The sequence below is a fragment of the Mercenaria mercenaria genome, chromosome 1, assembly GCF_021730395.1.
Source record: "Mercenaria mercenaria strain notata chromosome 1, MADL_Memer_1, whole genome shotgun sequence".
Taxonomy (NCBI): Eukaryota; Metazoa; Mollusca; class Bivalvia; order Venerida; family Veneridae; genus Mercenaria; species Mercenaria mercenaria.
Genome location: NC_069361.1, coordinates 59909581 through 59925370, shown reverse-complemented (window position 1 = coordinate 59925370; position 15790 = coordinate 59909581). Strand labels below are relative to the sequence as shown.

The window sequence follows — 15790 nt, the reverse complement described above, 5'->3', positions numbered from 1 at the left end:
ATATACTTTTTGAGCTACGAGCATCACAAACAAAAAATCCACTATTTTGGCTATTTCAAGGGCCATAACTCTGTAATAAGCGCTAAGATTCTCAAGAAGAATGCCAAGTGTGCAAGGTAACATTATTATAATGTTTTTACTATTTCAGGGGCCATAACTTCAAAATTAGGGAAAGGAGCCAGCCAAAAAATAGGTGGTATGCAAGTTTATATCATGATAAAGACTCATGCAAGTTTTCATCCATTTATATCATATACGTTTTGAGCTAGGTGCATCACAAGGTGAAAATGTGCATTTTTTGACTATTTCAGGGGCCATAACTCTGAATATAGGGGGTGGAGGCAGACACAAAATAGGAGGTGCGCAAGTTCATATCATGATAAAGACTCATGCAATATATTAAATACTTTTTCAGTGAGGCGCGTCACAAGGTGAAAATGTGCATTTTTGATTATTTCAGGGGCCATAACTCTGAATATAGGGGACAGAGGCAGACAAAAAATAGGAGGTGCTCAAGTTCATATCATGATAAAGACTCATGCAAGGTTAGATCAATTTATATTAAATACTTTTTCAGTGAGGCGCGTCACAAGGTGAAAATGTGCATTTTAGACTATTTAAGGGGCCATAACTCTGGATATAGGGGGCTGACCTAGATGCAAAATAGGAGGTGCGCAAGTTCATATCATGATAAACACTAATGCAAGGTTGAATAAATTTATATTGAATACCTTTTGAGCTAGGTGCTTCACAAGGTGAAAATGTGCATTTTAGACTATTTCAGTTGCCATAACTCTGAAAATAGGGGGCAGACCCAGATGAAAAATAGGAGGTGCGCAAGTTCATATCGTGATAAAGACTCATGTAAGGTTTTATGAATCTACATCAAATACTTTTTGAACTAGACATGTCACAAGGTGAAAATGTGCAATTGACTATTTCAGGGGCCATGACGAAAAAATAGGAGGTGCGCAAGTTCATATCATGATAAAGATTCATGCAAGGTTTCATCAATTTATATCAAATACTTTTTGAGCTAGGCGCGTCACGAACTTCGGACAGACGCACGCACGGACAAGACCAAATCTATATGCCCCCACCTCTCATGGGAGTGGGGGGGCACAAAAATCCAGTTTTGGGAAATATCAAGGTAGTGTAGAGCGGACGTTATGCATATATTTAGCACTTCATCATGTCATTTTCATCCTGTTTTGTAATAAAAACGAGTAAAACTCTGGTTTCCCGACACCAATTTTGAAGCAGAAACGGCCCAAAATACACACCTTGCACGACCTGTACCGTATTATCTGCAAATGACAGACCTAAGTTTTTAAAGCATGTGACCAGACGAAAATAATGGTGGTAAGAAAAGTGTCTCATAACCGTTTACCGTTTCCGCAAATTTGAGCTGAATCTAGATGGATGGATGCCCGTTTCCATTTCGTCTGACTTCCGTTACCTCAGGTAAGATTTTATTCCTGACCGTCTACACGGAGCTAGGAAAATCGAATCAAGCATCAACAATTACTCGTCTTAAAATGCATCTACCTAATTCAGTAAAAAAACGTATCCGAGCAACAATACAAAACTGGCCCCTGCCAATTTAAATAACTACACTGTACCAAACTTTGACAAGTGAACGGACTTGTTACATGCCTTTATTTTAAGTTGTTTTTAGTATAGAAAGATATAAATATATATAGATTTTTTAACATGAAAATTTGTTTCGGGCATTTTCATTTTATTAAAAGTTGAAACACTCTCTTCGTTCAATGTTCCTCAATTAACCTCGCCAAAAAAATGCAAGCAAATTTTCAGAGACAGTGCTCTTTGTTACTTTTGCAAAATGTTATATGTTAAAGTTACAGATTTATTTCTATACAATTGAAAATGGAAGAACAACTTCAAACTGGTTTTTAATTTATTTCCAACTAGTTTCGGCTTTTAATGCCTTCATCAGGGGTATAATGTTTACAAGCAATAACGTTGATGACGTCATGTGGAGCATGACGTCATAACAACGACGTCAAAACGTATGCAACAGCATGGCGTAATTTAACATTCAAAAACATTATACATATTATACAGAAATGCACAATGTAAAGGATCTATGAAGATACATTATTTCCAGAGAAAATGCAGATAGCAAAAAGGATATTAAAAGTCTGGAAAAAACTTGAACATTTATAATGCTTATTACTGTATTTTATATATCAAAAGTAGTCTATAGAATTGACTGATTATACAGAGAAAAATGTAAGAAATGTAGAACATAAAGATTAAAAATCTTAAATTAATTATTAGTATAAATATTTTGAGTTCATTCCATTTGGATAAACTGTGTCTAACTCATGCATCCAGTAAGTCTCCCTCAGAAGACGTTTCCAATCACCATTTATGTGTTCTATGGACATGAATGAAAAGTCATCAATTGTGTGAAGGTTGGAATTAAAATGTTCAGAAACATTAGTCAAAGATTCGGGATAATGGTTTATATCAAAACGATGACTATTCATGCGTTTAGAGCACATCTGGTTGGTCCGTCCAACATACTGAAAATTACACCTTTTACATGTGATAACAAAAATTACATTTTTGGAACTACATGAAAGACTCTTTCTAATACTGTAGTTTTTCAAAGTTGCAGAAGATGTAAAAAATTTAGATTCATTTATAGTTGAACAATGTGAGCAGCGAGCTCTATTACATTTAGAAATTTGACCATACCTACTAGGTCTTGTAAAAGAAGAATGAACCAGAATATCATTTAAACTAGTAGGTCTCTTGTAAGCAACAATAGGCTTGAATTTAGAAAGGTACTGAACACTCTGCCTATTAGAAAGTTGTAATAAATTCCAGTACTTATTCAAAACCTCCCCAATGTTAGGTAGAGATGGATTGTATGTACATACAAAAGGAATTATGTTATTAGAAGTGCCATCTGTTTTACTACTAATTAGTGCATCATCCATAGACATTGACTTTATTTTATCAAAACACTTATCAATTATCGACATGGGATAATTTCTTTTGATAAAAAAAGTTTTTAATTTCTCCAGTTCCTGTACAAAAGAATTATCATCTGAAGTAAGACGCTTTGCCTGACTTAAAGGAATACTCCTTTTACAAGACATGAGGATGAGAAGAAGAAAATTCTACATACTGGTGGCTATTAGTTTGTTTTTCGTGAACTTTTGTACAAATAATACCGCCATCATTCTTATATATCTCAACATCCAAAAAGGTTACTGTTTACCTAGAGATGCTACTGGTAAACTTTATGCTCGGATGATGACTATTTAAATTTTCTATGAACGACTGAAGCTTATCAAAACTGTGCTCCCAGATAAAAAAAATATCATCCAAAAATCTAAACCACATAAGAGGTTTATATTGACAAGTTTGTAAAAAATCTGATTCAAGCTTGCCCATAAAAACTGAAGCATAACTTGGAGCCATTTTCGTACCCATAGCAGTACCATGAATTTTGCCGAAAGTTTTCTCCATCAAACTGAAAATGATTTTTTGTTAAAACCAAATTTATCAAGTCACAAATAGATTCAATAGAAAGCTTGCTTTTGGTATTACCATTCTGTTGCAAGAAAAATTTACAAGCGTCAATACCATCTGCATGAGGAATATTGCTGTAAAGTGAACTTACATCAAGAGTTACTAAAAAAGCATTGTCCTTTAACTTCGGGACTGCTTTGAGTTTAGTAATAAAGTCTGCAGAGTCCCTAATGTAAGAAGGTAAATTTTCCATGTGAGGTTTTAAAATTCCATCAAGATATGCAGAAATATTTTCAGTTATTGAGTTACAACCTGATGCAATAGGTCTGCCCGGAAAACCTAATGGCAATTCATTATTATGTTCTTTGTGAATTTTGGGAAGAACATAAAATTGTGGAGTTCTTACATTGTACGGCACTCTTAATAGTTCTTCATCATTACAATCTATTGAATTCAAAGTATTAAGAATTTCTTGTTGCAAGTTTTGCTCTGGATTATAATCTAGTAAAACAACACACAAAGGCGAACAGCCAACGTTCAGTATAATAAAATGTCTCGTTGTAAACGTACAGCAGTTTTTGTGGACAGCGAAGTGTGACCACAGATTTACCATACCACAAATTTACGGTCAAAACGCTTATCCGAAACCGAAGAACAAGTAGTTCCATGTCCTCCATAAATTTTACGTAATTCAAGTCTGTTTAACTTTCAGAAAGCTTCTGAGAAAGCTTCTGATATTCAACTTTATCAAAAAATGCACTGCTTAAGTACAAATTTGTCGTAATCTATATTTTATAACAAAAACAACGCATATGAAAATGATCATGATTGCTTTGATCACATGACCAAAACAATTCTTCATCACGTAACCAAAATAAACTATAAATAACCTACAAAAATAGTATAGTATATTCAGCACCATCCGCGTAGATCTATAATCGGTATTAAAACCAAGTTGCGTCTTTTGTAAACGTTTTAAATTAAAACTCAGTTCCTGCTAGAAAAGATAATCGAAATTTTATTATTATAACAACACCAAAGAGCTTGTTTTGGTCACATGATCAGAAAACATCTAACTAGCACGGTGTGCGTTCTATTTTCGGATAAAATTGCAACCGTGTATCCGTTGAACTTTGTAGCATAGAAATTGGCTTATGGAAAGATATATTGCATGAAATCAACAGAAGAGGTGTAATCCTATTTATTTTTCATAGAGAAAAATACGAGCCTTTCATAATATTTATGTAAATAATTTTTATTTGCACGACTTAGGAAAATAATTGCAGCCGTAACGGAGGGGGCGAAAAATTCGTACCTGTTTCCCGAAAATACGAACGTATGCACTTCAGTTTGATTTAATATTACATTCCAGCTGGTGTTTGTGATTGACATATCATTAAAGGGTATAATTAAGAAACATTATTTTTAACAAATTTGCCTTTTAATCGCCGGTAGATTTGCGGTGTTTTCGTTCCCAAATATTCGCGTTCTGGCGTACGATTTCTTCTCGGATAATTATACAATAGCGGGATTCGGAAGACTGCAATGAAATCATTTGAGATCATTCAAACTAAGTTAGAAAAATTTCAATTTTCAATATTTGAATTTGAACAATAAAATTCGTAAACGATCCTTTGGAAGCATAGAATGCAATCAAGAAGAATAATAGCAGACTCGGTTTGATTGAGTCTGTTCATGAGAGGTAATGAAATGTGCAACACCTCTTACGCCCCCTAGCACCGGCTTAAGCAGAACTTTATTACACATATGTTGAATGGACTCCATGATTATAACAAAATTAATACTAAAACATGCATATTTTCATGATTATGAGGCATATTATATTAATCTACAGCTGAAAAATGACTGAATGCAAGCCGAAGATCATGATGTGTGCTGATATTGGAGATAGTAGTAGTTCCTTTTGTTGTTTTAAAATTGAATGAAACATTTAATTTCATTGTAAATATTCTTTTATGGTTGATTTTAGTTTAAGAACTATTCTGAAGTGTTTTTTATCTATGTAATTTATGTATAATATATTCAAAGCCTGTTTTAACCAAGATGAGATATCATTTGAAAAAAAAAATAAAATAAAAAAAATCACCTGTCAATGTCACACGGGCCTGAACATGGAAACCCGTTTCTGATATGTAACTTGAGGATCACTTGACTCAGAATGTTGAAACTTCTTAGGATGATTGGACATGTAGAGTAGATGACCCCTATTGATTTTTGAATCACTTGATCAAAAGTTAAGGTCACAGGAACCAGAACTTTGAAAACAGTTTCCAACCAATAACTTTAGAATCACTTGACCCAGAACCTTCAATCACGATGATAGGAATTACAAAGACGATGACCCTTAACGTTCTGGGGTCACTTGACTGAAGGGAAAGGTCACAGAGGCATGAAGATAGAAAAACTCGTTCTGGATCAATAACTTGAGAATCACTTGACTCAGAATGTTGAAACTTCATAGGATGACTGGACATGCAAAGTAGATGACCCCTGTTGATTTTGGACTAACTCGATCAAAGATCAAGGTCACAGGGGCCTGAACGTGGAAAACGGTTTACTTGGGAACCATTTGGCCCAGAATTTTGTAACTTCATAGGGTGATTGGACATGCCAAGTAGATGATCTCTATTGCAGCCAAACATTAGTGTCTCTTTGTCTTTCGCTCCTATCCTCTATTGACTTCTTGCCTATTACGACTATGCATTGGGGGACTAGGGAGACATGGGCATCTTCTAATTTGAAATTTAATTGCCCTCATTCGAAGGAGGAGGGGTATATTGTAAATATTAATGTTTGATGATGGATGTTGGTCGGTCTGTAGACAAATCAGTTTCCTGATGATAACTGGAGCACGCTTGGGCCTAGGATCATGAGATCGGGAGATTTGTCATGACCAGCAAATGACCCCGATTTTGAGTTCAGTAGATCAAAGGTCAATACCACACTGACAATAGAACTTTTTTGCCAGAAAACTAGATTAGCTTTGCAAATTGGTCTAAGATCACATTTGATACGAAGGTCATTTAAGACTGGTAAATGACCCATGATTATTGATTTAAGATCAATACGTTAAATGTCCAGTAGGCAGTGACCAAATGATTTCCGTTCCTTGTCAGTTAATTCATGCAAGTGTTCTACAAGCTCTTGTTATAACTAGAATCTCCAAACATCACATAATTATCAATTAGTCCATGTCCTTTGCTCACATTTACTGCTATTCCCCTTGTTCCAGTAAAAGCAGGGTGTTTCCCATTGATTTGTTAAAAAATGCTTATAATTCAAAAAAGATTTTCAGCAAAATTAACCAAACCTCACAAAATTTTCAATAAGCACATGAGCTTTGCTCATGTATTATTTTATCCCTTTGACAGAGTAAAAGCAGAGTTTTACCCCTTGATTTGGTAAAAGAAAGGTTGAAAATGCTTATTAATCAAAAGTAGTTTAACTAGAATCACCAAACTTAAGCTAACTGTTCATGCACATAACCAGAAGCTTTCAACCGCTGCCCACATTAGTCCTCTCAGTGCTTTGATTGTTTCTGTTTTTTTTTCAGATAAATTATTGATCCGTTCTCATGTATTTTTTTAGTAGATATCTCCGGATGTTTAAAATCCTTCCGAATGTCTAAATCAGAACGCATAAACAAACATTATTTCTTTTACTGATATCAGTTGCAATTTGTCATCTCGCTTTATTATACAAATGAAAGCTTTTCAAATAGACTGTATATGTTTGCACACCATAGACCATTCAATACATTTTAATTGATTATCTGAAACCGACATTTAGATAAATGCTTGCATTTGAAAATCTTATCGCCATTCAAGTTACTACGTCTTTGATTTCTTTTCTCTTGGTTTTTAAAATACATATTTTATTATGTTCTTTATTCTTTGGTAAATAAATAATTTATTTTCGTTTATAAAAATCAAGCGAGAGGAGGCATAGAAGCGTAGAGTGATCACAGCTATATAGAAGTTCAATGAAGTTAGTAATTAAAATGGTTGCTTAACAAAAGAAAACATGAGTGATTTTACACTGAGGATTGTCCGAGAGTTTGAGTAAGTCTCATTTTATTTTATTTATAGTGTTACGAAGTTACATTCTATTGTCTTAACCTGTAGACTTTGTATTACTTGAGTCGATTCAACATCTCTGTAATAGAATTCCGCTTACATCGACAAGACAGAGGACCGACACGATGAACATCGATCCAACTACATACCGAAAGACAGTTGGTCGAAATGTCGTGTCGACCACCTGTCGCGGACTAACTAAAGTTGTCGATCGATAATCCGATGTCATTAAACGTGCAATATAATAAAAGGTCATATATTGTCCGTAAATATTGGCCTGGCACACATATTACGTATATTTCCGTAAATTATTTTTTGGTGTTTGAACATAAATGGCGATAAAACTATCGCGTATATACATAATGTCGCAGGTGCAGGTACCTTTGTAGACAACACGTTTACCTGCCTGGATTATGGATTCGAGTCCTAAGTCTAACCATATCTTATTTCATTTTTTTTTTTCAATTCATTTATAACAAAGATCGATCTAGAGATACTAAGGGCTATATTCATAGTCGTTACTCAAACTCACATTTGACTAAAACTTGGGTAAGTATCACTCAAGTAGACCTCGAGTAGACCTTGCGGGAGTGTGAGTGGAAGTCGAAAGTCATATTCATAAATTCCACTCAATCTTAACTTTCGGAAGGACAGCTCGAGTAATGGTTTCATTGTACACAGTGGATTTAGAGGATTATAACGGATTATATGACTGCAAAAGTGCTGATCATTATTTTTGTATTTGGAAGTTGTCATCTTATTGCTCGTCTGTATTGTTCATCCGTTCGTCTATTTGTTTTATAATACATCCTTCCGTCCGTTCGTCCGTCCATCAGCCAGTCTACCCATCTGCATTAGCAGAATTTAATTTATAGCTAGAAATATAGAGTTTAATTTTCGCTGAAATTGAAATTTATTTAAACAACTAAATTTTTAACTCTGTCATTAATTGTTGGTGTTTCCCGAATGCCAGTCCGCATATTTTTTAAAATTTCAATTACTAAAAACATAATTGAGCCGCACCATGAGAAAAGCAACATAGTGCGTTTGCGACCAGCATAGATCCAGACCAACCCACACATCGGCGCAGTCTGGTCATGATCCATACTGTTCGCTAATAGTTTCTCTAATTGCAATAGGCTTTGAAAGCGAACAGCATGGATCCTGACCAGACAGCAAACGCACTATGTTGGTTTTCTCATGGCGCGGCTCATATCTTATTGTATAGTAACATTGTGATATGATATTTATTTAGACTCTTATAATTCATCTATATGAATGGTCATTTACATGTAGTTTTATTGTCTTTTATATCTATATTTATGTAAATGTAAATGAAAGAGACTCAAATAAACTAATAAATATATCTTTTTATAAAATAAATGTTTCCATTGTCATTTAAACAATGAGATTTGATAATTATAGGTTCTTCATGACATTTAATTTGACGGATTGTTTATATTTTTCAGTATGAATTATTAAAATAACCGATATCTAGGCTTGTGAAATGTAAATATTTGTTACTACGAGGCGTGTTTCTGAAAGTGACTGATGAGCCCCGTTAAGCTTGATTTCGTAGATGTATATTTGATTTCCTATATCTATTTTAACTGTTTTTATTAATTAAGCAGTCTTTTAATTTGTTGGGTATTTTTACGTTTTCGTCGTCCTCAACATGTTGTATTAAAAAAGAACATAATATATTTTTTCCAAAACACCTTGCACAAATATGAACTTTCGCTTTAACATGAAACTGTTACCTTACCTTCAAATTAATTAAATATTGTAAATTTATCATCTAAACTTACATTATGACACCTTGAGAAACACTCAAGGGTCCCCAGGACCTCCCTCAACATTCACTCACTCTTGGGAGTTGACTCGACTGTCACTCACCTTTAAGAATACAAATGGAATCTTTCCTGAGTAAAGACGTGACCGCTATTAGGCAATTTATTTGAGTTTACTGAATGAGTGGTGTTGGAGTATTGTCTATGAATATAGCTCTTGGAACCTATTGGAGACTGCAGCGGACGACAACGACAAAAGAATTTATATGGAACACAACCGTACACCCGATCAATCAGATGTGGAACTGTCGGTGTTTATCGATATGTGTCTATATTCTGTCGATGTTTTTTCCCCAATGTTTGATCGGGTAGATGTTTTGTCGTGTCGCTTAAGTGTCGGGTCGATAACCTCTCATCAGACTCAATCAAACAACCTAGTCTGCTATTAATTTGCTTGGTTGCATTCTGTGGATCTTCTTACAGATTTTATTCAACACTTTCAAACTGATTTATAATTTTTTTTACAGCACTCTTCTAGTTGTCAAGTTAGAAATATTATTGTCCAAATCAAAGTTTATATTTTTTTCATATTTCATTTGAAAGGTAATAGGTCTGAGCGCCGATCGTTATAAGATTTTATTGATATTTAGTGTTTTATGTGTATTTTAGTGGTCCACAACAATTTCATATTTTTTCATTATATCTATTTTTCCTACAACTTCAAATAGTTGTTATTAATATATATTTTTCTCCGCCTTGAATGACATCTACATACTTTGGGGTCGCGGCTCCATGTCACTGAAGTTGCTGTTTTAGTGATATACCGGAAATCATTGCGTAACTATTATGCAAATGACATAATAAAACATAAGTCACCTGGGTAATCAAGACCGTAACTTAATTTCGAGAGTGTCCCTTAATTAGAGCGAATCATAAAAGTTACTAAGGCAAATAAGATGGCTTTGATGTGATATACATTAATGCCTTTGGTCATCAATGCCAATAAAAGAACGCACTCGGATTAATAAATCGCGTGGCGGGGCTGTTTTGTACGGTGGTATGTTTAGGACATATGTTATTTTTTTTAAGATTAAAAATATCTCGTGCGCACGACATCTTATCCTGAGCGATCAACATCTTATTTCGTGCGCACGACATCTTATCTCGAGCGATCAACATATTATCTCGTGCGCACAACATCTTATCTTGAGCGATCAACATCTTATCTCGAGCGATCAACATATTATCTTGAGCGATCAACATCTTATCTCGAGCGATCAACATCTTATTTCGTGCGCACGACATCTTATCTTGAGCGATCAACATATTATCGTGAGCGATCAACATCTTATCTCGAGCGATCAGCATCTTATTTCGTGCGCACGACATCTTATCTTGAGCGATCAACATCTTATCTCGAGCGATCAACATCTTATCTTGAGCGATCAACATATTATCTCGATCGATCAACGTATTATCTTGAGCGATCAACATATTATCTCGAGCGATCAACATATTATCTCGAGCGATCAACATCTTATTTCGTGCGCACGACATCTTATCTTGAGCGATCAACATCTTATCTCGAGCGATCAACATCTTATCTCGAGCGATCAACATATTATCTTGAGCGATCAACATATTATCTCGAGCGATCAACATCTTATCTCGAGCGATCAACATATTATCTTGAGCGATCAACATCTTATCTCGTGCGCACGACATCTTATTTATATATATTAAGGCCCTTTGTGTGTGCATTTAGGTCATCAGTAAATCATACGGACAAGTTGTTAATTAGGGTCCCACCTATACCGCTGTTATTAAAACTTCCCACAAGAGCATGTACAAGTTTATCACATCAATTGGGAAAGCAATGCATATAATTGGTCATCCTATCTTCAAAATCAAATTAACATAACCAATGATGCATACTGCATGTTAGATCAGTAACAAATTTCAGTTCGACTGATTAATTCGCGCAGAAAAGTTGCATGTATGAATTAAGGGAAAACAAGGAAAATCGTTTGATATATGGGGCGAAGTATGGAGGGACAATTGATTTCCGTACTTCCCACTTCTGACTTCTAACTTTTGCACTTTTCACTTCCAACTTCTTGACTTCCTACTTCTAACTTCCACACTTCTGACTTCCGCACTTCTGACTTTTAACTTCCCGACTTTCGACTTCTGATTTCCAACTTCCACACTTCTTACTTCCGACTTCTTGACTTCTTACTTCCTCCTTCTAACTTTTGCACTTTTGACTTCTAACTTCCTCACTTCTGACTTCCAATTTCCTGACTTCTTACTTCCAACTTCCACACTTCTTACTTCCGACTTCCAAAGAGGGAAAGTTGGCAGTCAGAAGTGCGGCAGTTGGAAGTCGGAAGTCAGGAAGTTAGAAATATAAACTTCTTATATAGACTTCTTGACTTCTTACTTTCACCTTCTAACTATCGCACTTCTGACTTCTTACTTCCACACTTCTGACTTCTAACTTCCTGACTTCCGACTTCAAACTTCCGCACTTCTGACTGCCAACTTTCCTTTTTTGGAAGTCGGAAGTCAGAAGTGTGGAAGTTGGAAGTCGGAAGTATGAAGTCAGGAAGTTGGAAGTCAGAAGTGTGGAAGTTAGAAGTCAAAAGTGCGGAAGTTAGAAGAAGGAAGTAAGAAGTCAAGAAGTCGGAAGTAAGAAGTGTGGAAGTTGGGAATCAGAAGTCGAAAGTCGGGAAGTTGGAAGTCAGAAGTGCGGAAGTCAGAAGTGTGGAAGGTAGAAGTAGGAAGAAGGAAGTCAAGAAGTTGGAAGTGAGAAGTGCAAAAGTTAGAAGTCAGAAGTGGGAAGTACGGAAATCAATTGTCCCTCCAGGACTTCCATAGCATGCGAAGCCTACAGACTATTTTTTTGTCAAGGACTTAAATTTATTTCTATGCATCATCACTGATTTTTGCTGCCTTTTTTATCAGTTTCCGTATTTAAATGTCTAACCCTGCAAACATGTGAAACGGTTATAAGTATAATTTAAACAAAAACAAAAACGGTGGCAGCCGTATGTTTTTACTAATGATCTGAATTCACACAAAGGTCCTTAATAGATATTGATAAGATGACCGAGAAAAGATGTTGATCGCTCGAGAAAATATGTTGATCGCTCAAGATAATATGTTGATCGCTCGAAATAAGATGTTGATCGCTCGAGATGATATGTTGATCGCTCAAGATAATATCTTGATCGCTCGAGATAAGATGTTGATCGCTCAAGATAAGATGTCGTGCGCACGAGATAAGATGTTGATCGCTCAAGATAATATGTTGATCGCTCCAGATAAGATGCTGATCGCTCGAGATAATATGTTGATCGCTCAAGATACTATGTTGACCGCTCGAGATAAGATGTTGATCCCTCAAGATAATATGTCGTGCGCACGAAATAAGATGTTGATCGCTCGAGATAATATGTCGTGCGCACGAGATAAGATGTTGATCGCTCGAGTTAATATGTTGATCGCTCAAGATAATATGTTGATCGCTCGAGATAAGATGTTGATCGCTCGAGATAAGATGTCGTGCGCACGAAATAAGATGTTGTTCGCTCAAGATAATATGTTGATCGCTCGAGATAAAATGTTGTTCGCTCAAGATAATATGTTGATCGCTCGAGATAATATGTTGATCGCTCAAGATAATATGTTGATCGCTCGAGATAAGATGTTGATCGCTCAAGATAAGATGTCGTGCGCACGAGATAAGATGTTGATCGCTCAAGATATTATGTTGATCGCTCAAGATAAGATGTTGATCGCTCAAGATAATATGTTGATCGCTCGAAATAAGATGTTGATCGCTCAAGATAAGATGTCGTGCGCACGAGATAAGATGTTGATCGCTCAAGATATTATGTTGATCGCTCAAGATAAGATGTTGATCGCTCAAGATAATATGTTGATCGCTCGAAATAAGATGTTGATCGCTCAAGATAAGATGTCGTGCGCACGAGATAAGATGTTGATCGCTCAAAATAATTTAATCCTAAAAAAATAATTGCATGTCCTAAACATACCACCACCGTAGTTTTGTGAATCAAAAAAAAAAAAAAAAGAAAAGAAAAAAAAAACATTTCACGTGATATCTAGTATCTTAAAATCTATAAGAACTTTAATGGACATTTCCTTTTAAAAGATGAAAGTGTAGTTACAAAAAAAGATAAATTCGTAAGACATGAATCAAATCAAGGACTATAACTACACACTGAAGTAAAATACCTGATATAAATCTCTGTATTTTTTATTTCTTATGTTTACATGCTGGATCATTTTCATATCGAAAATGTATCGCGCACAGAAGTCATTATCCGTGATTTAATAGAATAATTATGATAAACTTGAATTCCGCAAAGAATAGAACAGATAAGAATGTGTGTAGAACACCCCTCCCCGCTACCCACCCCCTCTCTATTAAATCTAACCGCTGCATTCACCATTCGAACCACTTCGATAATGTCTAATAAAAAACTTTCAAATTCGAAGAAACAAAAGAAATAAAAAATAAGAATTTTAAGATGATTATTATTATTTTTGAATACTGAATGGATTGATCCCCATCTGAATATAATTGGATACAAAACCGAAGGCTGAACTTAATTAATTGAATATTTTATTTTCAACTTCGACTTTTTTTTTATTATATTTCAAGTATCATGTACGCTAATTGCGACACGTGGTAAGTTATGTGAGATCACGTTAGGAAATAAAACAAAATGTTTGTTATTACTTTATTAAAAATATTATTTTTTCAGTTTTCTTAACCTAAATTTGTCGAGATCAAAAGTGCCGAGTAATTATCCATTAATCCAAAATCATCAATGATAATGCGCATTAGTTAAAGCTGTGGGTTTGCGAAGTTCTACATAGTAGAGTAGTATATAGTATCACGTGATCATGTACACAGGTAGCATGGATTAAGTTTTCGAGTGTAAAAATTAAATTTATTGATAATTGATAGGATAAAAGTGGATTTGAAAGGATTTATGATAAACTTTAAATGTTGCTCAAATGTCAGAGAAGACAAATGAGGAGTAAAACTATGAAACTAGTGCTACAAAATCAAAAAATAAACGTGAGGCCACGTCGCCTTTGTTAGTGGACAGCGATAACACGGGATTTTCACCTGGCCGTGTTGACACGTTGCGTGTTACACAAAAAGAACTGAAAAAGAAAAGGCATGATAGTGGGGATACACAATTTACAAACAGTGGTATTTACAACTGGAATACAGTTATGGCATATTCACAGCCACCTTTTGGGCTTATGCAGGCGCCGTACATGACAAGCCCGCCGCCGGCGGGTTCGTCGGCATTCGGATTTTCGAACTCCCCTCCTAGTTGGGTATCGGAACTTATGCAAAATGTAAAAGTGATCAAGGAAAAATTACCCAAGGTGGATAGGATAGAAAAAAACAGTAAATAGCATGAGTGCTCAATTGTGTGATTTCGAAAGAGGATGAAAAGTATGGACTCGAGAGCCTTGGATAATGAAAAAATGTGCGAGTTTCTTGCAAAGACTAACGATGACATCAAAAGTGGAATAGAGGCAACACGCAAAGAGGTAAAAACTTTAAAATCAAACTGTGTAACTATTCAAACGCAATCTTCAGAGTTACTTAAACAGAGAAAACAGTTAGAAGATCAGATTGTGAATCTAGAAATGCAGTCACTTTTACGGGGTGCCTGAGGAAGGAAAAGCTGAAAATTGTGAGTTGCTTGTCAAAACTCTTTGCAGAGATACGTTGAACATTGATGACGCTAACACTTCTGTAATTGAGAAGGTCCATCGTTTGGGTAAACACTGGTAAAAGAACGGCGAGTAAAGCCCGTCCTATCCTGACGACGTTCCATTACCGTCATCAACGTGAGCGCGTGTGCTCGGTGTCGTTTGATCTGGCAGACGATCTTAAGGCAGCAGGCAGAGGCGTAGGAGTTCAGCTACCACAGTCGGTCCGTGAGGCGCGGCGTCCATTATATCCCGTTATGGAGCAAGCTATCAAAGACGGCAAATCAGTCAGATTTGTAGGGAAGAAACTATTTGTAGATAATGTCGAGCAAAAACCAGAATCTTCTTAAAGGTGTCACGAAGAGTCATCTATAAACATTTTGTCATGGAACATAAATGGGTTGAAAAGGAGTGTATGTGACAGTGATTTTTTGTTATTTCTAAACGATTATGACTTAGTTTTCTTTAATGAAACATGGATATCAAAAACTGATTACTTTAACTATGACATTGTGGGTTTTGAAAGTATTCATATTTTAGGTAATAAGTCAAAAAATACAAACAGAGGAAGGTCAAGTGGTGGAATTTCATTGTATTATAAACACTACATGAAAAGATATATAA

The 15790-nt window shown here is 35.4% G+C and overlaps 1 protein-coding gene and 1 long non-coding RNA gene across 2 annotated transcripts in view; one reads left to right on the top strand and one right to left on the bottom strand.

The window, feature by feature from the left end:
* Positions 1–1903: 1903 nt before the first annotated feature.
* On the bottom strand, positions 1904–3087 carry LOC128555235 (uncharacterized). The gene is made up of 2 exons (XR_008369904.1): positions 2592–3087; positions 1904–2199 (listed from the first exon to the last, which is right to left on the bottom strand). It is a non-coding gene; the product is annotated as an uncharacterized LOC128555235 (long non-coding RNA).
* Positions 3088–7364: 4277 nt separating this feature from the next.
* The window catches only part of LOC123536334 (leucine-rich repeat-containing protein 74B-like), a 196006-nt gene continuing 187580 nt past the window's right edge, over positions 7365–15790 (top strand). Inside the window, exon 1 of the mRNA XM_045319445.2 lies at positions 7365–7592. Within this exon, the coding sequence (XP_045175380.1) occupies positions 7555–7592 (38 nt within the window). The 5' untranslated portion in view covers positions 7365–7554. The remainder of the gene's footprint in view (positions 7593–15790) is intronic.